This window comes from Ammospiza nelsoni, chromosome 8 (genome assembly GCF_027579445.1).
Source record: "Ammospiza nelsoni isolate bAmmNel1 chromosome 8, bAmmNel1.pri, whole genome shotgun sequence".
NCBI classification, from domain to species: Eukaryota; Metazoa; Chordata; class Aves; order Passeriformes; family Passerellidae; genus Ammospiza; species Ammospiza nelsoni.
Genome location: NC_080640.1, coordinates 23,016,449 through 23,043,177, shown reverse-complemented (window position 1 = coordinate 23,043,177; position 26,729 = coordinate 23,016,449). Strand labels below are relative to the sequence as shown.

At 37.7% G+C, this 26,729-nt stretch overlaps 1 protein-coding gene across 3 annotated transcripts in view; it reads left to right on the top strand.

The window, feature by feature from the left end:
* Positions 1-26,729, top strand: part of DLG5 (discs large MAGUK scaffold protein 5) — a 97,673-nt gene that overhangs the window by 27,609 nt on the left and 43,335 nt on the right. For all 3 annotated transcript variants that reach the window (XM_059477146.1, XM_059477145.1, XM_059477147.1), the window contains 3 exons: positions 8,657-8,725; positions 19,807-19,972; positions 25,064-25,207. In XM_059477146.1, coding sequence (XP_059333129.1) covers positions 8,657-8,725; positions 19,807-19,972; positions 25,064-25,207 — 379 coding nt within the window. The remainder of the gene's footprint in view (positions 1-8,656; positions 8,726-19,806; positions 19,973-25,063; positions 25,208-26,729) is intronic.

Sequence of the window (26,729 nt, the reverse complement as noted above, 5' to 3'; positions counted from 1 at the left end):
TGCTCTTACAGTGAAAATTTGGGTTCTAGAAATCCTCCCCTTAGTAAGATCTGCCTGCCTCTCACTAGGGCCTCAAGTTCCCACCTATTGCTGTGTACACACACAGTAACTGATTGCTTGGTAACCCAGACCTGTTGGTTTAAAAGGTCCTAACTAAGTCATTAGGCACTAGGTGACTTGCTACACTTGCAGCAGTTGCGTTTCTCCCAAAATAACTACAAAAAAGCTCAAAGGCCAATTTAGTATGTTGATACCTTTGCTATGTAGGAAACATCCTCTCTAGATACTCAAATGGTTTTAGTCTCCATACAGGGTCTTGTTGTTAAGAAGCCACTAGGAACATCTGTGTATAAGCAAGGAAACTCCTTTGACGGTGAAAAGCACTGTGTGGCTGCCTCCCCACTCTATCAAGCCACAGCAGAGGCTGGGAACATGGTCTCCTCCTTGTCCTGCCATGACTGAGAGAGAAGGAAAAGTAGCAGCACTGGTGTCCTCCAGAGAAGAGGCAAAAAGCAGGAGTTGGAGCTATAATTGCTTCCAGATGAGTTTCTATTTTTCCAGCAGTCTCAGCTCCTAGGTAGAGTGAGCATTTGTATGCATGAGCACTCTGTTACTTGGAGGAAGATGGCTTTTAGTTCTATTTAGTTACATGTGTTACTTTTGCCTTTAGGAAGCTTAAGCACTGTTTTTCTGTGTATTCCATGTGTGTGTCAGGGAGAGATCTGCTCACACACGACCAGTGGCTGAGGTTATCGGGCTGTCACTGCCCCATCACAGCCAAAGGTTACCTCTGGTGAGGGATGGGCAGTTCTTGTGGGTGGTGCAGCTGTAACCAGAAGAGGCATGAAGTTCATGCCTGGGGATTTCTGCAACAAGCTATTTTTGTAAATAGTTCATAGGTAATAGACTCCTGTAATAATCACTCAGTACAGCAGAGCAATTAAGGACGTACTTCGTTGTGTTGTTTGAATGAGAGTATAGGTGTAGTTTCTTTTTTATATCTGTGTGTTTGTCTTTGGAAAAAATACAGTCTGTGGATCAAATATATTCTTAATTGATGTTGTTACTTTCTCTGCCCCTTCTGAGGTCACAGCTGTGCTTGGAACTTGGAAGAGTTGTCTGGTGAAGCTATTAGCTTTGTGAAAACTGATAGATTTCTGGGAAGATCCTGTATGGAGGCACACAGAATGATTGCTCCAATCTGTCTGGGTTTTGAGAAGGGTCTTGGTCACTTGGCCATGGATTTGACTTTTCCTTTGTCTGTGGTACTTGGTGTGTGCAAGTAGCTTCACACAGTTCTGATGACCTTCCTGTAACTGCAGATGTCCTGAAAAGGACTTGGGCCTGAAGTCTCTAGGTGACAAGGACTGACCTCTCTTACTGAGCAGAGTTTTGTACTCTATGCCTACAGAATAAATGTGTCTGTGTTTAATATGGAATTACTACTGGCAGTAGGATTTCCTTATCTACAGCACTGGGAGGGGAAAAAGCTGTGGTTTTTGTTCTTCTTTACTTGTGCTATCTTAAATGAAATTGAGTGTCAAGGAATAAAATTAACTTGCCAAGGTGACAAGAAGATTCAAATCAAATTGTTTAGCTTAGATATATCTTTTCTCTTAGCATTTTAAGTAAAAACTGCTATAAACAGAGACAGACGAAGCTTGGATCTAAGTGCTCTTCTGTATGAAAGTGTGTATAGTTTTTTCCATTGTAACAACACAACAAAGTTGAGTTTAAAACCCTTCTGTAACATAGCTTAATGGAACCATCTGGGGACATTTTTTTCCCCTTGTGTTTTTCTGAGTAAGGCTTGAGTATTGAAGTATGCTATGAAGAGCTATATAGAGAGAATTCATTTTTTTTAGGGCTTAGCTGGGGAGTATGCATCTCCTTTCAAGGTTGCAAGGAAGCTTCTTGAGAATTATGCCAGATGTCACACAAGTAACATGAACCACTCTTTTGAGAGATGCATGGGTTGGAAAAGTCAAATCTCCCAACATGACTCGTAATTTCAGAGGAGGCACATTTAGTAGTGACTCCCACGTAGTCCAAGTTTGACTGGTTGTGTTGATAGGTCTCTTGCAGTCCTAAGAGCAGAGGATGTGAACTGGTTTGTAACTTGTAGCAAAATGAGGATTCCAGACTAGAAACATCAGGCTCATATGAGGAGGTATTGTGTAAGTAACTTCTTCAGTCAGTTGCTGGTTTGGTTCTTCAGTAGTAGTGGGCTGCTTTCTGAGAAGAGCATTCCATCTACTTTGTTCTGGCTCTTGTTAGAACAAAGTCAGTGTTCTAACAAGAACACTGTTAGAACTATATAGTTTTATAACCCTAGCACACTGACATGGGCCACTGTCAGTTGGCCCATGTCAGTGTGCTAGGGTTATAAAAATCAGGATATTCAGAGAAAATAGATAGTATTATAAGATTGTATTGTACTTAATGAGTTTAAAAAGGTAGATAGTATCAGGAGATGCTATCATAGATAATCCAGCATATCATACATAATCCAGCAAGGTTTATCATACATGATCCAGCAGACAACTGAAATGTTCCTGATAGCTAGAAGGAAGAAAAAATGGATGCCTTTGCCTTTTTACCAGTCAAGTGGAATGGATTCCACAGAATATATTAATAGGAATTGTTAAAGCATCTGTGTTAAAAACAAAAATTAAAATAATTAATAAGAAATTTGTAGTTGTTTGATAAGATAGTTGTAGTGCCACATCATGTTTTAGAACAGAAGACAGCGCTGCTGCATTGATAATAATCAGCTCATGTGCAATCCACAAGCTCAAGTATAAGATAATTTGCTTCATGTACCTGCACTGCATTTTTACTAAAACTTGATTTTAAATTCAAATTTTTCCCATCTGCACTAAATACTGATGTTGAAGAATTCATAATCAGTTACTCTTTTCTCTGCCTTTTGTGCATAAGCCTATAGACGTAAATATTTCTCTTGTTCAGATGTTGCTAAGAAAATAACAATTTTACAGATATTTGTCTAGCATTGTTTTTTATAGCTGAAGATCTGATGCTGTACTGACTGACAGCTAGGAACTGAATTCAGGGCATCTTTATGGATGTCTCTGGCTTCTGGCAACTTTTTGAATCTAGGCCTTAACATAAATTGTCATATTAAATCATGATTATTACTTAAATCTGACTTTAGGTTCATTTTTACTAAATGTTTCAGAGAAAGGTGCCTCAGTCCTTTTTCATGTGTGAAGTGTTCTGTCCTTAACAAGAGTGTATTTGTAATCACTTAAAATTCCAGATTGACTTAAACAGTAAAGCAGCTATGTTTTCCCAAACAGCTCTTTTAATATTAATATCTAAATATCTCATTAATACCTTGTTATAAAAAGTTTTTTCTATTGAAAAGGAAAATAAGCTTTTTGAGCCTCACCACTTCTGTAAAACTGTTACAGACCAAGCTATTTGGGAAATAAAAAAAATGTGGAGTTTTAGCTGCTTAATTATTTAAAAAGCCATTTCATGTTCATTTAGTTTTCATGGTGTCCTAAAAATAGATATACAGAATAAATAACAAAGCTGTGCCTGAAAGCAGACAAGGAAGAAATAGCTAACTTTTGGTGAAATAGCATCTACTTCTGTTTGACCTTTACTGCTAAGTTTGTACCTTTGTTCTTGGAGTTGCTCATATCCTTCTGGGTAAATGGCTGTGAAACATCTGAAATAAGTGTGACACAGGTGGAAGCAAATACTCCATTGAAGGTTTTGTATGAGATCAGAATTTAGTGTCTGAATTTCACACAGCTTGCAAGCAGTGACCATGTCCTGTGGTTTGTGACAAACCTGGGTGCACAGGCTGCCATGGAAAGAATAGCTTCAGACACAGAGCAGGGCAGATCCTTGTAGTCTTGAGCTCCTTGGGCAGTTTTGTTTTTGTAAAGGCAAAGGGAACATTGAATTTTGGGTTGTTTCCAGTTGTAATCAAACAACTGCTCCCCCAGCACGTGGGAGTTCTGCCAATGTCTGTTTGGTTTGGTGCATGGAGATGTGGATAAAGCAATGTTTGTTGTGCTGCCCTCTCATCCGGTGCGTTGGATTTCCGTCAGAAAAATCATTTGCTGACAATAAGTTGAATCAGCTGGCAGTCACTGCACTGCAAAGGGAGGTGGGAGGAGGAGCAGAATTCAATTAACAATTTGTAGCTGAGGAGCGTGGAGGGTTGTTTAACATTATCCTTAAACACAGAGAAGTAGCAAAAGAAATTTGTGTGGGCAAAGGCTCCTTCCAGTCTCAGTCCTACATTAACTTAAGTGTTCCTGGTTAGAAATTGTGCCTAATTTAGGAGTCAACCATACTGCAGATGTAAATGCCATCCCTAAAGATGGATGACCTACCCAGAGCTGTGCAGCCAAGATCTGAGCACTCCCCATCATGCGAGATAAAACAGCTCATGCTCCTTGAATAAACCCCCTTGTTTTTCACACACTGAAGCAGGTTCACTATACTGGTCTCTTTGGCCCTGTGCTGAGGGTGTTTGTCGGAGAGAGGAGCTGTTGTGACACAGTTTAGTTCATATAATGAAGCTTGCAAGATGAAATAGCCTTCTTTGAGTCGAGTTGTAAGATAAGGGGGGAAGGGAATAATTAGAGGATTGAAGGTATATGTGCAATGAATTTTGCCACGGTGAATCCCTGTCCCTTCTTTGGCCACTGCAGTCCCCTGGGATACGCTGTGCTTTAGAGCTGTGAGCAGAGCCTGCGTATTTGTGAGGAGGAGGATGAGAAGTTTCTGTGTAGTGCTGCCAGTTGACAGCTTAGTTCTCTTAATCTGAACACTGTATTTTTTCTCACAAGTCATTCAGATATCATACTTGATCCTTTGTACTACTTTCTTAAAGAAGGTACCAAGTTCAAGCTTGTTTTGGAGACATTATTTGGAGACAGCTGGCTTGGCTTTTTGTAGTTTCTCCTTTAAGAACAGGTGATGTCCAGTGTTACATGGTGTTTCACAATTCAGAAGTTAGAAGAGAGAAAAGTTCTGTTTTCATTTTGTATGATTGGTTTAATTCCACCAGTCTTGATTTGATACTCCTGATGAGGATATTTCTGGGTTAGACAATTGCAGTCTTCTCAGGATGTGTAACTCTTCTTTAGGTTTTTTCTTTCTGGTTTTTTTTTTTTTTTTTCCCTGTTTCCACCATCATTTTCCTTCTTGTCAAGTAAAATACATATCACTCCTTCTGTGTGGCTGTTGTGTGAAAGATGAAGGCAAACTGGAACACACTTCTTTGTTGTCCCTGGAGGTGGCTTCCACACTTAAACAACAAGTTCCTTTCCTGAATCTGTGAGTTCTCAAGTGGCCTTCCTGTAATCTGATTAATAAAGACAGTAATAACTTAAAGAAATTTGACTTGCTCTAGTTGTTGAAAATAGAAGGAAATTAGATTCTTAAGGTTCTCAAGTATATAGTGTAGCAGTTTCTAAATCCCTATGCTCTGCCAAAGCTGTTTAATACAGCCAGGAGCTGATCCAAAGCTCATGTCTGGATAAGTAAAAGAGAAAGCAAGTCTGCCATGTCAGGACAGGATGGTCATGTATTTTCCCTCGCCATGTGAATCTGTAGAAGATATGCTTGGGTTTTGGTTTGCTTGTGCTTCTTGGGGTTTTCTTTTTGATGTAGTTGTTGGGTTTAGAGTTTTTTCTTATTTCTATTTTTAAGTGGGTATAGGTTCTACTGTGTTTCTCAGAATCCTGTCATTGCAAGTGTGGTCTTAAACTTTAGGAACATGTCAGCAATTATTATAAATCAGTGAATTGAAATCAAATGTAGCAAGTTTTACCACTGGGGGATTTCAGTATGCAAAGTGAATACTAACAGAAAAATATTAAAGTGAACTATTTGGAAAAGTGTGATGAAATGCCTGTGAACTAGGTGTGAAGCACTTTCAACCTTTATCTAAAAAAGTGTTTGTCTTCTTAATGGGTTTAATGTTCAGATTTTCTTTTCTTTTGGTGCAATTTGACAAGATGGACAGTCAGAAAACAGTAAGAACAGGAAATAAAGTGGAAAATTCTTTTGGGGGAAGGTGAATTTTCAACAAGTTAATTAGAATACCATGGCTGTGCAGCTTACAAATAATCAGGGTGTTCTAGTGCCTTTGGTTGTAGAAACTGACGTGTGCCTTTTTCTTTTATTATTATTATTTTTTTTTAAACCTGTATCTAAATTGTTGTTGGGATGATTTTGAGTGTTTTCATTTATGTAAGGAGGCATTCTAATGAGTGGGGAAATACTGCTTGAAGCATTTGCAGGTACCAATGATATATTGCTAGCTTGATCAAGCAAAATATGCCAAGTGCAATGCCACTTTAGCCTGGATTTAATACAAAGATGTATGTCAGGACAGTACCTCAAGATGAATTTTAATATTGTGACAGCTGTGTAGGGACCTGGTTGTTGTTTCTGATGCTTACTAATACTAATGCTTCTGATGACAAAGGTGGCACTTGTTACAGATAGTGAACTTGTACCCTGTGTAACTTAAAAACAAAACAAAACCAGACAATGTGACTAGATTGTTGTTGTTGTTATTGTAAGTGAGGAATTATGAACGGGTCAGATGATTCCTCCCCTCTTCACAATTGTCGGTTTTCTTGATAGCATGCCATGCATACCGGAACTTGTGTCTACAAATACGAGCTAATGTTTTAAGAACATGGCTTTGGAGAGTCATATATCTCCATTCATGAAGTCAGCTTCACAAAACCTTTCTGTCCATTCCAGAGAGCAGAACTTAACTCATCTTAAGTCCCGTCTCTGGCTTGTAATGCTGGACAAGAAGACAGAGAGGATTAGTTTCTTGAAGATAAGTGAAATGAAGATCAGTTAAGATGATGAGATTTTTGAGTCTTTTAATTCTTCTCTCTTAAAAGCAAAAGCAGCTAATAATTGCTACAAGTTTCTTTAGGTGTGGAACTCCTGTGTAATCTTTTAGAGGAACTGGGCGATTTTGCCTTCAATTGCTGAGCATAATTAAATATCACTTCCTGGTACAAGATTTCGTTGTGCTTGAGTCCCACACGGTTTTGATACAATCTCAGTACATGTGGTCTATCATAAAGATGTCCTACTCTGTTTAATATATTGATTTGTTTTTTTCAGCTTGTGATTCTAGTCAGTTAGGTCCAGACTGCAAGAAATACTGCAAGGCATATGAGTTTAGAATATGCAAGGAGGTTAAGTATAACTAATGTGGAAATTATTTAGCTTTTAATAAGCTTTAAATAAATAGGAATACAGCTTAAATTGCTATTATTTGAAAATGTCTGAAATAGAAGCAAAAAGGTGCAGCAGACTTTTTCTGAAGCCAGTGTGTCAGTGATGTACTTATTGTATTTTGTTTAAGAATTTGAACAAAACAAAAAAATTAGGTCCCGTACAATTGAATAGAATTATTGTACCAAATATATTTTAAATCATTCTTCATAGAGATTTTTCAGTTTAAACAGTCTACTTCAAGATGCAATTTCTTGCTTATTTTCAATTTTTTTCTTTTTTGAATTGATTTTTCCATTATTACTTGTGTTTGTAAAATTATTTTATCAAATCTTGGCTTTCATTCATCTAACATCATAGTTACATGTAGTTACAGATGTCATGCTCTTCTCTAGTAAGAAGCAGAGGAGATGAACAAAAACTAATTTCTTTTTTATTTTCTAGCCTATCCTTCCTTCAGTCTATTCCATGCAGTTATTCCTGCTTCTTCTCAGTTTTTATTTCTTCATTTCAAAGAAACTATAAGAGAGAAATATTGAAATATAAGAAGGAGGGACTCTAGCAAAGGGAGCTCCTGAATTTTTTGAAGCAGCCTTAGGGCTTGGCTGTTGTGAGCACAGCTCTCTCATCCTGGCAAGTGCTGAAAATAGCCTAGATTTAATGGCTTTTGTACATAATCATTGCCTTTCTTTCTACCATGGTGTGTTTATTCTGTCTGTGAGGGATGGTGGAGCTGTTTGGTTAATGTTTTGAAGTAGGACCTGTTCTTCTGGTAAATAAAATCTGGCATACTTCTAAAATAGCTAAAATAAAGGGCTTCTCTGTCTGTTGATTTAGTAATACATGAGTAAACTTGCTGCTTTGTGGGTCCTTGCTCTTAAGACCAGATACTGAAAGTTGCAAATGGATGCAAGCAAATTTTATTTACAAATTAAATGAAATTTTTAAGTCTGAATGAAGTTTGAGAAGAAGAATACCAAGTAATTACACCATGAATTAGGAGTTGGTACATGTAAAGACAGGAGAAACCAAAAGAGATTGCTACTGTTGTCACAAGTATCACTCCTAATCTTCTGTAATAGACTTGAAACTCTGTGTTTTCAGTCTGTCTGAAATAACTGATGTACTTAATATTTTGCTGAACTCGTTTTTGCCATGTTATCCAAAATGGTGTTCTACCACAAAAAGTGCTCAGTGAAGTGTTCATTTACAGGTTATGCTTTGCCTGTTAGATTTTTGTGTCAGTGATGTGTCTTCTCTCTGATTTAGTAATTTGAATAATTTTAGTATTTTTAGTTAATTTATTTGGCATCTACAGTATCAAGGAAATGAATCATAGCTTTTTTTGCAGAGAGGAAAAGGGGAGAAAAAGTTAATACTATTTTTATTTTCCTGATTCTAGGGTCCACTTACAGTGTGCTGTCCATAATGCCTTCTGACTCAGAAAGCAGCAGTTCTCTGAGCAGCATTGGTGAGTAAAGCATTGATATTGGAACTTGATGAGTGTGTCTTTTGGGAACTGGGAGAACAACTTTTTAAGGTTGCCTCTGGGAAGAGTAGAGAGATATCCTGGTCATAAAATCAAACAAGTTGGCCTATAAGATGTAACCATCCATCTTCACCAGGAACAAGTGTACTTTCCTGCAGTGCAAGCTCAGCCTTGTCATGGCTGGCTGCAGTTGTTGCATGTAAAATCTGTTACATTTGGATATATTAAATGATGTAACTATGCTTTGTGTTACTTAGTAAAATGGTGTAAAAGTGGCAACATTGTGTTTATACATCTGAACATATGAGAATATATTTAAGCATGTGTGTGTGTATGAATTTCTGTAGATCTGAAAATTATGATGAGAGTCAAAAGCATCATGGAAATTTATTTATAATGTTAGCCAAGGCCATAGCCTTCTAAACCTTTGACAGTGGCTGTAAGCTTTAGCATTTTTTCCCCTGTGTTCAATGAATTGCTACATTTTCTCTGTTTTTAAAATCATTGGGAAGATAAAATTGGAGGTATAAAATAGAAAAAAAATTGGAGGTATGAGAAACAGTATTAGAGGTGTTTTGTCCACAAGATGCTCTTCAAGCAGCTCTATTATTTTCCTCATCTTTACTTTTACAAATACCTTCTGTTGTGAAATCTGTATAGAAGTCATTTGCCCTGAATAGGGAATGCAGGCTCTTGCATATTTAAGGTTCCAATGTTGTGTCAGGCATCTGTAGACTTCCCTGACCGCACCAGGCAAGTCAGTTGTCTTTTTAAGGATGTGGGTAGACATCTGTTGCAGTCATTGAGTTGAACTTTTAACTCCAGCAAGCAGGAACAAGATTTTAGGCCTGAATGAACTATTTACTGAAAATACTGGAAGCTGTGACATGTTAGTTTGATTGTAATCAAGACCACACTTGTGTGCTACTGCCTGAAGGAAGGGTAGATTTCATTTGCTGCAAGTAAACTGGGGACTGGAAATAGAAAGAAAAAAGTTACTAAATTTTTAGGACTATCAGAAAGGCACCTTCCAAAGAAGGTAGTTATTCTAAAACAAAATCCAGTAAGTTTGTGGGATAATTGTATGAAGTGATGGCTGAGACAGGAGAAATGTGGGTGGTACTGTCTACTTCCATGTTCTTCATTTTAAAAAGGAGTGGCACATTTAAATCTTAATTTTGTTTACTTTTTTTTTATGTTATTTCCCACAAGCTATGTGTTGTTCATATTTTAGGATCCTGAAGTTCATACTGAATTTGGATCTATGGAATTGATATAAGAGACTGTCCTCAGAATTAGTTTGTCTTTGGAGTTTGCAGTGAATTGAAGTTGTTTTATGACCTGACAATTAAATGCTACTATTGTCCATTATTTTGTTTTATTCAAATTATTAATGAATGCTGGGTATTTAATATTTAAGAGATTAACAGCCAGGCATGTTCTTTGTTTGAAACTGTTTATTTTATGGTGTGATTATAGACTTGTTATTAATGAGTCTGATTTTTGCTCCAACTGTTTTGTCACCCTCATGTGTTGTTCTACAAGAGACAGTATTTTTTCTGATCCAATATCAATAGAAAAATTGCTTAATAACTGACATACACTAATAGACATCTTTGCAAGTCACTTCAAAGATTATTTTAATACTGATGGATTTATTGAATGACAAACCATCATAACTAAATCTGACTGCATGCCAGCTCCCCTAAGGCTTCATATGACTAGTTTGAATGGAATCCTAACAGATACTGAGGTGCTGTAGCATTTGAGGAATTTCCTATACATCTTGCCCCCTCTCTGTCCCAATAATTTTCACAAGGGTAGTTCTGTGCAGTTGAAATAGTAAGTTTAAACTATGAAATGAATGCATCAGTGAAAAGAGGTAAATATGTCATGTTTTGGAGGTAGTGCAAGGTTTTGAATCTGTGCAGTTTGACATTGGTAGTTATATGTGCACACACATATATATAAAGGAGTATTTTTAGTTCCCCGCTCACACAGACCTTCCTCACGGGAAAGATAAGGGATCTATTCTATTATAGCTGTGTTCAAAACACTGGTTTAAAATTAATACCTTGATTCTGTTTGCTGAGTAGCTCAGAAACAGATGGGCACGTTTGACTTTTTAGGGGAAATGCTAAAGGTTTTGGGGCCACTAAGTACACCCAGATAAGTCTTCAGATAATTAAGCTTAGCATCGTATAATTAGGAGAGATAATACCATCTTTCATATGTAGTCGTTAGACTCCATAGTTCATAAATGTAACTAGAGACTCATATGTCCATGTGCTTCTTCTTTTCTTCCCAAGCCTTAATTACCCTAGCTATTGTTAGAGATGGTTCTGCTGCCAGCATTTTTAATTGCATGATCTTTTTCTGAAATACTTCCAAGTAAGTCAGGAAGTTGTGAAATGGAGATGCTGCTATACATTTTACAGCTATCCTGGGTTTGAGTTAATTTATGAAGCTATAGTATATAACAATGGGCTTATTTTCCAGAAAAAGACTCTGATCTATGAACTAATCTTAAATAGAACTAAGATTGTTGTTAGTTCTGAGAACTTGGGCTCAGTCTCAGTCCAATAAATAAAGCCTAGTGGTAGTATTTTGAAAGGAGAGAAAGATAAGACTACATCATTTGATCACTGTGTAAAACCATGGTGTACTGAAGTCTTGGGTGTTTGCAGTTCTGATTCTCTCATTGAAAGCCAAGAGTGCAATCAGCATGGAGAGCAGCAACATAGATGAATGAACAGTTATCCAGCAGCTTCTTTATGGGGAGCAAATGGCTATTTTTGAGTTCTCTCAGTCTTCAGTAATGTCAATATACAAGTAGAGCAGAGAGTGATGCAATTTGCACAGTGTGACTCAGGGATAAGCTTAGGGCTAGTCTATTCTGAGTACTCTGTTGTCATCCAAGCTTTTTTTCTCTTTCCCTGTCTCTGTGTGGCTTGCAGAGCATGAGGGAAGCAAAAATGAACTTCCATCCTCATGTACATGTGATAGCATAAGCAGTTGAGTGGAAACCAGTTTCCCTCCCTGTGTAATGGCAGGTTAGCAGTCTTGAAGAAGAAACTCTGCCTTTTTATTCATTTGTATCTGTATGTAAATAAAAATGCTGAGTGATAGCAGTTTTTTCTTGTGTATTTTCTTCATTGTTCAAAATTATTTAAATGGCAATATTTTTTTTCCCTCTTTTGCTTTCTTCCGTTTCTTCCTGATGTTTTAATAAAATTCATTCTGTGAGTGTAAAACAGGTGGTTTTGGTGGTGTGGTGAGCAAATACTCACAGTTTATTTCCAAAAGAGGTACCATATAAACTGCTGTAATGGTGTAATACCGGCACTGGCTGTCAGCCCCAGCTTTGTCCCCTCGAAGGAACAAATCCTCGTTAAATTGTCATGGTCTTTCTCTGTAGATCCTTTCCCTTTGTTCTTGGTCAAGACAAAGATTTTTGTGTGTAAATAAAAGCATCCTTCATCTGCCCACTCGCTGTGACCAGCAAACTCTCTGAACAGAACTATAGTCCTGTGTCTCTGATATCAGAACAATTTTTTATGGAGATTCAGTGCCTGCCGTGCCAAGCACGGAACAACAGTGTCACTTGGGAACTGGATAGAAACCAGTAACACAGCTCTGTGGGACAGTCCCTGGCAAGCCTCCACTTGACCAGTCATGATAACAGAGAGGAATAGAACAAAAAATCAAGGCCCTTTTTAAAAAACAAAGATTTTAAAAAGTGTCAGTTTGTTTAGTGCACTTAGTAATTTGGCATTTGATGCCATGACAGGATTATGGCTTCTAGAATCAAGCCATTTTTCACCTATCCTAGTACCATAATGAAGCTTCAGAGATTTTCTTTAGTGCTATAAAAATGTTTTTTTTCCTCCTGTCCTCAATGCTCAGATGTTTGAGGTTTGTTCTGCTTTGGTTTTAGGAAATGTTTTTTAATGGAACACAGCAGTTTGCATGCAGGTGACAGGCTGTGACTGGGAAGATGCTCCATACTAGTTTTTTTTATTACAATAGTTTTTAACAGAGAGGCATTGCATACTCTTCCATTCTTTTAAAGTATACTGAGTTCCTAATTAGATGAATTTTGGAATGGAAAAGACCTTCTGTCTTTTCACATGTATAAATTTCTTCTTTCCACAGCCGGACCTCTTTGCATTGTTTTGATTACAGCTGTCAATCTTGTAGCCTCTTCATTCCACATTGCATATTAGCACCTTTCTCTTTTAACAGACTATTACTTTTCTAGCTGTTCAGTTCTTTGCAAATGGTGTCTCATCTTTTTCATCAAAAGTGTTTCTTCTTATTCTCAGTTCATATCACTGTGCTGCATTTTGCTGTGGGAGCTTACATAGATATAGGGCTTTGTGATAAAGGGGTCTGAGGCTATATATAATGTTGCAAATTGTAGGATAGATCATGATACAAACAGTGCAATGGGGAAGAAGGTAAGGAAGTAGAAATCTATTTTTAGACTGATGGGGATTTTGGAGTTTATAATGAATTTTCATTCTCAGAAGGAGGTGAGGCTTTCTGTTCCAGAGTAGATGTAGATTGTTATGGGGATTAACAGTGGTGGTGGCTCTACAGTTTAATGTAGAGCCACCACCACTGGCTCTACAGTTTTATGCCTTTCCTTGCAGCCATCAGGTGGTCATATGTCTGTCTGCACCAACTTGTCCAACTTTGACTTCAACTGACAGTATTTCCTTGCTTAACACTTGTTTAGCTTATCAGCCTGACAGGCTATTTACAAATTGGGTTTTTTCACTAATTGCACTTCAAGTTGCTTAATCTGAGAGCCTTAATTCTTACTCCAAAGCAAACATTCCTACCCTCCCATCAGATTCCTTCCCAACAATGTTAGTCTTTCACTCCTCATTTTCATGTTGGCCATTTTGACAAGTGTCCTTTCATGTTGTTGTGATTTCAGTTTATTGCTTCATACTTTCTACAGCTGGATGTAACAAAGTAATTGTTTTCACTATTCACAGGAACGGTTCAGTTGCAGGTGTGGCTTATGATGCACTTTTAGTCTAAAATAAACACTCTATCCTTGTCTGAAAGAGTTATTTATTTTTCCTGACAACCCATAGTAGTCTCTCCTTGTATTTCTTGCCTTTTTTTTTTTTTTTTACTGACAAAATGTTCATATTTGTTAAAGACTCCTCAACAGCTAACACAAAGGAAAAAGTGGTGACATTACACTTGCTGAAAGGCCATGAATAAGTAAGGAGAGATACTAGGGACACTACCAGGATGTCACATCATACTGCTTTTCTGTACAGCAGTAATTACCTTTGATGTTCTGCCTCCTCATCCATCCCTTTTTCTGTTCAGAAGTCGTTTTCCTTGGTCTCAATGACTGAATTAAAACTCTTCATCTAGATTTATTTCCTTTGTAGTAAACTACCCATTTAGTTTGCTGGAAGCAAGACTTTCAGCTTGGAAATAAACACTTCCACACACTTAAAGTAAACTTCACTCTTTGGTTTTACTGTTGGCAAATCATGTAACTGTCTCTAGGACTGATGCTTAATTTCTAGGTGATTTTTAGTGTGCTTATTAATAAATATCTCCTGTAAATAATAAGCATTATGAATAGCTTTAGTGTGTTATTGCTATGTTCTTTGGTGTCTGTTTTCAGGCAGCTGCAGTCTGATATTAGTCATGCACAAGGTTCTCTCAGCTTCTTTCTCTTCAAAGGTACTTGAGTGTGCTTCATGAACATCATGCCCTGTTTTTAAAAATGCAACATAACAATGCAAAGGTTGACTTTTCATTTATACTGATGCAGTATAAATCCCTTGAAAAAGGGACAGTGGGTTTTTTTTGGTGAGAGAGCAACTAATAATAGAGCTGTCCACTTGCTGGTGTTTTGCTTATTATAGCATCTTAACATTTGGCAGCTCCATATAGGAATTGTTGAAGATTTGGTTGGTCTGCAATGATTTCAATGGAAGTAGTGTATGTGAATGTCCATCTCCTGCACTCCAGACAGCACCTCTGGAGCATGGTGTCTTTCACTGCTCCTTGAGACCATTTATCAGTCTGTGCATTCAGGAAATCGTTTTGGTGACTGTGGTTTTCTTTTGGAGCTGAGAAGTTGATGTGGTGAGGCAGTGATCGCAGCTCCTGCAGGAGAAGATGTGGAGGATGGAGTGCTGGAGGAGCCTCATCCCCTGGGTTGGTGTGCAGCTGGTGACCATTGTCACTGTCCCCTTTGGGTTCAGTGAGCAAACTTCAATGTAGGCTATATTTTCAGTACACAGTTTTAAGCCTGACAAAGGTGGGATTTGAGCCAGGGAGTTCCTGTAAATTCAAACTCAGAAGCTGCCAGGTGTATATGCCTTGGTCATGGTAACAGATTTTACTCTCAGTTGTATTTCAGCTCAGCAAAATTCTGCAAGGGCTTCTCAAACTGATGTGTCTGCCTTTTCCCCACTGCCCCATCTCTGCTATTTTTTAGTTTTAAGTTGTAGATTTTTTTTCATGTTGACTTTCCTAGAACCACTGTTCAGTTCTTTCTATAGTCTTAAACGTATTGAGGCTGAAAGTTTATTTTAGATGCTGCTGGCTTTGTTTAGGTTTTTATATTCTGAATTAAAACTATATACTGAAATGCTACCCATCCTTTTTCCTTGCATGTTACGTGATTGTCACTGCTTTCATAATCTGTTAGGTTTTCTGTCTGTCAGATGAAACTGTTTCTACAGTTCATTATTCTACCTTTCATTTTTCTTTCCTCAATGTACTGATGCTTGTCTTTTCTGAAGTTTTATTTACGTGCATGCAATTCTGTTCTGTGCTCTCTGCTGTTCCGTGATCAATTCAAAAGGTACATCTGAAGAAATGTATCTAAATGATAACTAGAATGTAATTTAGATTTTAACCCTTTTCTAGCGCTCATAAATTATTGAAAGAAAGTAAATATTTTAGAATGCAATTTTCTTACACAAGTCTTTACTCTCAATACCTTCCCTAGCTTGGAGAGAAACCCTGTTGATCATGCTTTGCAATACCTCTTGCAAGTATTTTTTAGCACTTTCTATCATGATTTACAAGACCATGAAGAAATAATATCCTGAATATCTCTGTTCATTTTCTTTTTTTATGAAAGAAAACAATGCAAAAGGCTTGACTGTACCATGAGTAGTCTCCTGCTTGTTTTCAAGCGGGAAGGAGCACAAATTTATGAGTTTATGAAAAATCATTGTAAAAATAAGCCATTCTGTTAGCTTGCCTTCTGAATTAGTTAAATCTGTTGTACAAGTTTATTTCTCAAAGACCAAAGATTTTATTATAACTCAAAATATGTTTATGTTATTTCTTAAAATTGGCTGTTTATGCATTGGTACCCATTTTCTTATCACAACTTACTCTTATCACAACTTACTTTTACAGCACATATTTGGTGTTATGGTACAGTTTGGTCAGGTTAAGTTTTTCAACCCTGTTTCTGTTAAAATGTTCTCTTATTCTTCAAAAAATATGCTACCTCTTCCTCACATATGAAGTTAACTTCTTAAGCTGTAGTTTCTGTGTGGATATATCATCTCTTCAGTCATTGTTGATTAATCATCAAGAGTTCTATTCAGTATGTCCTACAGTAATGGATCTTTGTAGTTTCTGTGGAGTCCAGCATTTGGGCTGTAACAGGGAAGATAGGATTGCTCCAGCTTCTGTTTTTAAGGCTTTTCTTTTATACAACCTGTGATGGAAATCCTGCAAAATCTCACTTTGGATGAAGTCAGTGCATGGTCAGGACTTAGTGACTGTACTGCATTGTGGGTGAAGTGTGTTCTGTCCACACCACACATCCCTGCTGCCAGCTGCTCCAGGGCTTGGTGAGTGCTGCTCACTGGAGACTGGCCAGGGTGTGACTTGAGAGAGTTGAGTCCTCAGAACCCAAGTGCAGCTCCTGTCAGGAATGAGTTGTGGGGCTCATCGAAGCAGATGAAGGAGTTACACTTGGCAGGATATGCAGTAAATGCCTTTTCAGAAATCCAGGTTGTCGGAGAAAGGAGGCGAGTTGCTGAAAGGTGGCACAATTTGGATAATGGAGATTTAGCCTTCAGGCTCCTGCGTTTTAAGATCTGTGTGATGGGTTGAAGTACAAAAAGGAAGTACTTTTGCGTTAAATACGCAGTCAAATGGAAAAAGAATATGAAGCTGGAAGCACAGGTCACTTTTCTTCTGCTGCATCAAGATGTCTGATGCAATAAAAGAATTTTAGCATTCAGCTCTAAAAGCTCCTTTAAAAGAAACCAAGACTGGAATTTTTCTGGTGAAAAAGGATTTTACTGAATGTGTGTGCTTATTTTTTAAGCATTCAGAAATCTGATTTAAGTTTTATAAGACCTTTTGTACAACTATTGAAAATGGAAGCCTGTCAGGAAATAAAGCAGAGGTAAATTTTGAGTCTCCTTCTAAGGATAGGAGTAGGAAGAACTGCATTATATTGATCCGTGTTTTTACCGCACTTAAGAGGTATACATCTTGTGGCTGATATTTTGTGTCAAAAATATCATTGCATTAGAGACGAAAGTATCTGTTGATGTACTTGTAAAAATTGACAAGTTAATGAAAAATAACCCCTTTTGGTGCTAAGACAAATGGTTTCACAATTGTGAAAAAAGCTTCTTTCCTAAGGCTAATTAGCCTGTCTTTATTTAAAGCAGACTTTTCTTTCTTGGCACAGTTTTGGTCTGTGCACAAATGTTCTTGCCTGAAGAAGATTGTCACTTGGATGCTGTTAAAGCTGTCAGGGGAGGCTGAGGAGCAGAGGTAGATCTCTGGCCTGCTTTTATTGTGCTTAAAGGTCCCCAGGGCAGCCCTTGTGTGCCTGTCTAGGCCTTGTGTAGCAGATATTGTCCATGGGACTGCCATGGGGTTAGCAGTGATAGTAGTGATGGACATTGTTCCTCCAGTGCCCTTTCCTCCCTGGATAGCACAGCAGCCTTCCTGATTCATTTCCTCCTTCCTCTTGACCTCTTGCATCCTGTTCATCTGTTTTGCTTGCAAACAGCCTCAGGATGACATAAGCTTTTGAACCTCTCTGTAAGGATGAGAAGGGGATTTTTTCCATGTTACACATCCTCTGATGTGTCAGCTCAATTGAGATGATGTGCAGGTTGCTGCTGAATTTATCAGACCATGCAGCTTCTCAGTACCTGAATTTGATTTGTCTGCCTTCACCTTTTAGATTGTCTATCTGAAATTCCTTTATCATCGATGTGTCTAAACTCTTTCAAATGATTGTGTTCTGCCTTTTTGTATCTACTTAGTTATTTCCTTCTTTTATTCTCTCTATCCCCTGTATCATGTGTATTATTACTGGTTTCTTGCCATAAAAATATGTAGAATATTTCTCATCTAAACGAAAGGCTAACTTCATTTTGGAAGTGAAAATCCTTAGTCGTTATGGACGAAGGGGCTTTGTCTAGATGCAGGAATGAAACAAAATAGTAAGAAAAGCAGCCTGCATTGAGAGTTCTTCAGAGTGATGTGAGTTTGTCTTTTTCCAGAATGTACCTTCTTTCTGCTCTTTTTTTTATTTCTTCAGTTTGCTATTAGTGTGTTTGCATATATTATTAGGAAATAGATTAAAAGAACAGCCTGTGCTCATAAGTTGTCATTACAGTAGCAGCTGGAAGGTATAAAACCAGAGATCCTGTTATTGCAGATGCTGTACATATGATAGTCCTGACACTGCAGTTATTTTGGTGTGGGAACTTCAAAGCACAGGTAGTTTTGCTGGAAAGTTGGAGGGGTTTTTTACATTCTGCACTACCTTCATGAACTGGATTTAGGGATAAAAAGCCAGTCCTTACAATTCATTAGCATTTGATCCAGTGAAATAATTTTGAGTTTCTTTCTTTGAAAGGACAATGAGTGGAGAGCATTGTTTTTCTATTCTGTTGTTGCTTAATTAACTAAAAAATGGCCTAATAAAGGTACATCTTGACAAGTTAATACATATGTCAGCAACTTGTTTGAGTTGTATAATTTTGCAAACTATTTCTAAAATTTCTCTTTTGGGTAGAAAATAATTGCCTGTATATGTTTAAGCCTTTAACTTTCAGATCTGTGACCTGTATCTTTGGGTTTGCTTTCATGTGTCTGAGAGATACATGAGCAAAACTACATTTACAACTTAATTTTAAATGAGCAGAACTAAAATTAGAGTCGAATTACTTGTCAGCAGTTGTTAGGATGTGATATACCAGACTCTGTTCTCTTGGGAAGGAGACAACCTTGTGCTCTCACAGTTGTCTGAGAGGACAGTAGCCATCATTGTTCAACTCTGATATTAGGAAAGCTGAGAATTAAAAAGTCCCACAAAACACTTTAAAGTATGACTGCCCCTTAGAGGAAATTTGATGTCTAGTCCAGTTGCAGTGATTGTAATGTGCTTGTGTTAGCCAGTGTTGTTAAAAATTAAGCCCTGTTTTCATGATTTGTTGTTAAGTGAAATCCTTAACTTCACATACTAGACTAAGAAATTGTGAACTATGAAGACACAGAATTGCATTAAAAGTAAATGTTTTCTGTAGCCCATGGCAGAATGGTATTTCTGTGCTACTAGAAAAACAAAGGGGAGAAGAGCCCCTGTGCTGTAGTAGTTTCTTTGCTATCTCTGGAATAAGCTGATATGTCAATTTTACTGTTTTTTGGGTTTTTTTTAAGCATGGGGATTGTCCTTTATTTCAAGGAACTTGACTTCTGTCAGTATGTCAGTTTGAGGTCTTTGCAATTGTTACTGCTGACTTGCGTTGCCTTTTGAGCTGCTTGTAAGTTCCTGAGTAAGCAAGGCACCTGCCCATGCAAACTGAACTCGCAACACAGGGCCTTTCTGCTAGCAAGGGATCTGACTGGAGTTATTCTTCTTTCAACTCGCTGGTGAGAGCTTATATCAATTGCTTCATTTTTGAACAGGATTCTGCAGACAGAAAGACAGGATTTTTTAACATTAGTGTTCACTTCTTTAGTGAAGTTGTATTGTTCTTTTGAGCTGTTTGCTCATTGCCAAGTATTTCTCTCTTCATCAGGTACGACTGGTAAAGCATCATCTCCACCACCCGTGATAGACACGAGACAGATGAGTGAGAAGCTGGAGACGATTTTGTATCAGCTCCGCCAGGTGACTCGGGAGAGGGACGAGCTGCGCAAGCAACTTGCGCTTTCATCTCCTGGCTCCACCTTCGATGACTGCAGGTAAACAGGGAGGAAATGCAGCATTTGCATTTAGGCTTTGATCCAGTGAAATAATAGTGTTCGTGCCTTGGCACCTGCTTGCCTGGAAAGCATCAAGGAGCTTGCAATGTATACATGTTGCTTATAACCTCCTTGCATCCTGGTGAAGTGGCTACGTCCATGTTTCAGAGCTTCCTGTTGAGTGCCTATCCCACTTTGTCCAGCAGTTTTTCTGTGGGACTGAGGGGAGAAGGTTTCATCTCTATTTGAGAAAAGAAAGCAAAAAAGTTGCTTAGACTTCATGGGCTTTGTTGTAGGAAGAGAAAAAGGACAGTGATGAAGTATTTGGTGTTTTGAAAACAAGAGTGAAGAAAGGGAAATAGCTCAGAATACTTGGCTGGAGAACAGAAATAAGGAGACGAAAAAAAATCTCAGCTATTCCTATGCTCCTGCAAAGAGAGAGGTTTGGATTTCTGCTGAGTGGAGTAAGTAGTTTCTAGAAGATCAGCTTTCTGGTATACATATGTTGGGGAACTTGTAGCAGAAATATGTTGAGAATAAGGAATTCTCCTCGATTGAACATGCTTTTTACGTCATTTAACAGCCAGCAGGCTTGTCAAGCTCATTCTAATTTGGGGCCTGACATTATGAGGTAGACAGTAGTCCAAGTATGAATTAATTATCAAAAAAAGGTTTTATTGGATAGGCAATATAATTATTTTGGTTTGAATGGTTAAGGATCTGCTAATGTTTAAATGTGTCTGGGTACACTGAGAACTTTTTGCCTGTACATGTATAGAACCTTGGAAAAAAATTGTGTATCACTGAGTCTGAAATAAGAGCAGAGAACAAATTTTCTGGGAGGTGTTGCCATCCTGTGTAACTTTTCTGTACCTTAATGTTGTTGCTGCTTGTTACTTAATCAGCTGTCTGTATGCAGTCAGGTGGTTAATTAGATTTTTTGTCTGTATGAGAAGGTTAAGATTTGAACCAGTGAACTGGCATAGAGAGAATCTGGAGTTTTTATAAACTCGATAGCTTCTTATCTTAATGCCCCCTTCCTCCCTCCTTGAGTTCTGAGGGCTCCTTTAAGAGCATCATCTTCTTTGTAGCCATCTCAAAGCATTGTGGGGATGGCAAAGGAAAAGATTGTCAAATGTCAACATCTTCTGCTCAGCTTCCAGTTAGTTAAATAGAAGGATTTCTTCTTTGAAGTTACTGGAGCTTAGGCATAGAGGATTTTATAGCTCACAATAATCTTCTGCATAATCCAGGATGCTATTAATAAAGTTCTGATGAGCTGTCCTCTAGCCTGCCCTAGTTTTCCTTTCTCAAATCAATCCTTTACTTTCAGTATAGGATTTGTATATTGTATAAAACATGAACGTTTACAGCTTCCAGAACAGCCCATCAAAGTAAACCTTGCATTTGGGCAGTCCCTGGACAGAGTACGTGTTAGATGGAGAATGCTGGCTTCCAAACAATCAAACATTTCAAGAGTGGGAAATGAATGAAGATTTTTATTGACTTACTTTTTCTTCAGTGTAAAAGCAACTACTGCTCCCACCTGCATACACATCTCTGTTTTTTGAAATCTTACTGGTATTTGTTTTACTTTTTGAATTCTTTCCTCTTATAAAATTAATCTTCATCCCTCCAGGAGTCCAAGCTCAGACTTGGTAAAATGTTAATACTGAAGTGTGAAAGCTGAGAGATGATGATGTGGGTGGTGACTTTTACTACCCTGGCTTTATTTTCCTGGCTGTGTGTGCTGCTGTAACTATGGCTGTACCAAACGCAGGTGGTGCAGAGGCAGACCTTGGCACGTCACCTTCGATGTCTCACAATAGCTCACAGCGCATTTGAGTCTGGACTGTGCTGGCTGAGGAGGTTGCAAAACAGAGAGCTGTTTTCCAAAGCAAATGTTGACTAAGTCTAGAGCAGTGGCAGAGGTGCCACAGCAGTGGATTGTGATGTGCTGATTCAGATCAGCATGTGCCATCCTGCTGGCCAGGAGTAGGATTGCTCACGCTCTGCCTGTGGATTGACAGTGACTGTATGTGTGCATGTGTGCTGGAGATTAGGTGAAGGTTTGACCAAGTAATTTAGCATGCTCAAGTTACACTTTATAGACTTAAACCTGCTGTTATTACTCACATAATAGTAACAGTAGAAGAGAACCACAACATGAAGAAATGCCCTGAAAATTGTGTTTCATAAGAGACTGTTTTGTGTGTTATCTGTAATAATTGTTGTAGTTACATTAGTAAATGATAACTCCTTAGAAAGTGTTAGGTATGAGTGCCCACAAAATTGGACCTGTGGTTGGCATTAGCTTTTATGTGAGCATCAGATATATGTAAATGTCAGTCTGACTGTGACTTTGTTTTACAGCCAGGGTAATTCCACTATAGCATGAAGGATTTTGGGCCTTTGACACTAGCATTTTAAGTTTTGTTAATGTTTGAACAAGTACTTCCAAAGTAGTAACTGATACTTCTCCTTTATTGAAATTGTAACTTTTAGTATTTTCTGGGGCATTTTAGCATAAAACTCTGGTGGTCTTGCTTAAACAAGAGTCAGCCACTACATGCAGTTGAATTGAGTGTTGTCTTGCAACAGTTTTGATTTTTGACTTCTCACCAATATTCTTTCTTCTCTTATTCCTGTTTTTCTTGCTGAGACATAAAGCCTTAGAACAGCAGTGTGGAACATATGGCCTAGGATATCCATGTGGTTTTTATTTCTTGTATGTGAGGTAGAATGCAGAATGTTGTTGGTGGCATTGTTGGTCTTTCCTCGCTGTGTAGGTTGGCTAACTTGTGTAGTTACCTTCGTGGTCTGCATATGTTCATAGGTGGTTTGTTGGGTTTTTAATGTTGGTTTGGGTGTTGGTTGGTTGGTTTTGGTTGTGGATTTTTGTTTGGTTGGTTTTTTTTTTAAATACTATTAGTGTTACTTCAACAACATATAAAACACACATGATGGATGTTAGACTTGTAGAACAAGTTTCACCATAGCTTTCAGACTGGCCTAATAGTTTAATATGAACATCAACAGTTAATAGGTTGCAGTAAGCTTGATGTCACAGCTGAGAGTAAAACTGTACTCCAGTTAATGCTGTCATTTAAGACTGTGGTGGACAGATGGTATCTACTTTTAATAATTTCACCCTGAGGTCTAATTTAAATCAGTAACTTGGGTTTTAATGGTTCTGTCAAGGGTGTAAACATTTCAAATCAAGTTTAACTTATGCTAACTACATCTGTATTTTAAAAGAATAACCCTTCACTAGTTGCAGTGATAAGTGTAATACTGTATGAGCAAGATACAGTTTTTGATACCCATCAAGAATGAATTTAAAAATACCATAAAAGACACCCCTGTAGGCAAGACTTGAACATTTGATTTATGTGATTTTGGATTTTAATTGTTGGTCAAGTTTTTAATCAAGGAGGGAGTTTTTGTTTTGTTTCTCCCCAGAAGCACTTCTCTAGAGAAAGGAGAAAAGGAGGAATTAGATTCGAAGGCCTCAGTATTCAGCAACCCATATGCAGCTGAGTTGCCAAAAAGTACCTTATATCATACACACACTCCCAGAAAATCTGTGAACCAGATGTGGCTGGCATTTCTTTTTTTAGGTTTTAGTTTTTTATTATTATTATTTTTCTAACAACTGTTACCACTTCAGTAGTGCAAAACCATTTTCATTTTGATTCAATTGCCAGCTGCATTTCAGTTCCAGAATCCATGTTGCTGGTTTTTGTATGAGGCAGAGAAAATTCTGATTGCTTTTCAGGCTGTGCTTACAGAGAAGCCATTTGGAGGAGTCTGAGGTTTGAGGGAGGAAGAGTGATCTGTGCAGCAATGGAGCAAATCTGATATGAGAACAAGCAGAGTTGAATTAGAAAGCAATTGTTTTCTTTTGGAGGCATTAGTTTCCTCTTTTGATGGTTTGCTTGGTTTTTTTTCTCATTGCCTGTGGGGTTATAAGAGACTCAGGAGATAATACAGGGACAGATGTCAGAAGCTTCATTTTGAAACTAGAAAATTCAATGGTGTGAAAAATCCTGTGACTGTACAGAGGAGACACAATTCAATTCAGTCTCTTAGAAGCTTAGTGCTACAAAGCAAGAAGATATAATCCTGCTAATTTAGTTTCTAGCATATATACAAATCTAATTAATTCTAATCTACAAAAAAGGTATCATGTACAAGTACTGTACATTCTAGACATAATCTATGCTGTCAATTGCTTGACCATGTAGATTGTTTTAGAAAATTGCTCTCCCAATCATCCAAAAGAAATTTGAGTAAAAAAATTTATTTTGATAGGTTTTGGCATTTATTTTGAAAAATGCTTGTCAGAGATTATATTGTGTTGGAGATTACTAATAACCCAAATTTTGTTCAAATAATTATCTTATAGAAATGTGTGGTAGATACTGACATGTTTTCCCATTATTTATCATAGCTTAAAATAATATGGTAGCACACAAACAGGTGTGTAATTCAGCACAATGACTTGGTCAAACTCTGCCAGCACAGATGTCTGTGTTTTATATTCCATTGGAAGTCTTTGTCTCAAGTCTAACTGTCCTTCCTAGGGAGTTAAAGACAAGGTCCTCTAGATGCTGCCTTTGAGAAGCTTTGTTTAGCCCAGGCCTCCATTCACACCCAGCTGACTTTGGCAGCCTCTTCCAGCCCTGCCCTCACTGCAGGTCTGGGCTTTGTCACTGCCACTTGAATTTGGTGGCCCAGGAAAGCCAAGTGTGCCGTGATGAGCTCGTTCTTGTCATGTTCTGTGCTGGTGTTGCTGCTCAGAAGAGAGGAACATGCAGGTTCAGTATTTTTGGCCATGTTAGTGATAATTAGACAGAATCATCCCATTATGGGATGTTACATTGCAATATAAAATTAATGTAAGTTCAACTCAGTGACTTTTTATTAGTAGCTGCATCTTAAAGGGAATTGGTCAGTATTTAAATTAACGCACATTATAACCTTAGTGTCAACAGTTGTGTGATAACACTTTTACTGGATAATAATTTCCCAGGCTTTCCATTCACTTTAGTACCTGGTGTTTGATCCCATATTCTTTTTCTATGGTAGGCCTAGTCCAAAACCAAATCATGATTATGAAAGGCTGAAGATTCAGTGTATGAAGGCCATGTCAGACCTACAGTCTCTGCAGAATCAGCACACCAAGACACTGAAAAGGTGTGAAGAAGCAGCAAAAGAGGCAGATTTTTATCAGTAAGTATTAGTAAAGCTGTTCAAGGTAAGAGTTTACCAGTCTGTGCCCTATCAAACAGTATTAGAATGTGGTAATCAATTTTTTTAATGCTGTTTTTCCACTTAAATTGCAAGATAGATAAAATCCATAAGATAAAACATTTCTGGCCTGTTTGAAATGAACAAGTATGGCCTGCCTGTTTTACTTTTAGGAGTTTGAGATAGGATCTCCAGTGTGTTCATGGGATCAAAAAAGGAAGCCTGATTACTGATTTGAAGTTGCAATCTAACAGTTTTACTGTCAAGCTAGAGAGCAGAATATAATCCAAGAGAATGGAATTTCTTACTCTCTTTTAATACATCGTGGTAGTTCTTGTGACAATCTGTGTAAGTTATAACACAGATTTAATTCGGCTGTTCTTCTCTCCTGCAGTAGTTGTTAAACCTTTGTGTTCTTTTAAAAAAAATGTTTGCCTTCTAAAGACTTTATCATTTGCACTGCAATCTGAATGACAGCAGATTAGTAATCTGCATGCAAAGATTACATTTGCTTGATTGTGGGAATATAATTGGGAATATAACTTGTGAAAATGCTTTTCTTTTTAGCAGGGTGTTCTAATTTTAAGGAAAATGTTTTAATGCTTTGGTCATTCTATGCAGGGAGGATTTAGTACTTCATTTCCTGAGAAAGAAATGCAACATATCTTAGAACACAAATTTTTATATATAAATACATATTTAAATATTTACCAGCAAGTATGAGAGTTTAAGTGGAATCATTCTGTTTCAACAATAAAAATACTTGTCAGTATTCAAAACTTAAGTTTTGATCTGTAGTAGTAAAATACATTCAGTTGACTGATCTGCTGTTTTTCAGCATTGCTTTAGTATAATTTTAGGCTTGCAGCTTGAATTTTAATCTGGATGATAGCCTCCTCCTGTGGCTCTCAGCTGTTGAAGTGAGAGTGTATTTATTTCAATAATTATAGCTGCCATAATGAACTTTGGAGGAAATTTTTATCTTGAGTGTAGTTGAAACACACACACTATGGTTTTCTTGGTTGTGGAGTTTTTTTTATAACTTAATGGGTTTTTTGTTTTTGAAACAGTAGCACACAAGGAGATTTTTGTCATTTTCATCTGTGCTTTGTTTAGCTGCTGTTCAGCTGAGGAGCTCAAGACAAAGTGGAAATGATTGGTGGGATAATGGCTATTATCTCAAGAATCATCATATTATGACATTTGTGTTTGTCTGCCTGCTTTTAATGGCTATGAAATGGCATTGACAGGTGGCATAAATCCATCATCTCTTCTGATGAGGTTTAAGGGTGCTGTATATGTCTGTGTATTTTCACACTTAAGCCCCTGTTGGTTTCTGGTTTTCGTTGATTGGTTTTTTTTTTTTCCCTGGTGCTTGGAATACACAAATATGCAGAACTGAGTTAGTTTGACCTGCTTTCTTGGTAGGAAACTCATGCTTGAAATGAATTCCTCCAGGACTTTGTCCTTGCAAGCTGGCCTCTCAGTGTTCTTTGTGTGCCCT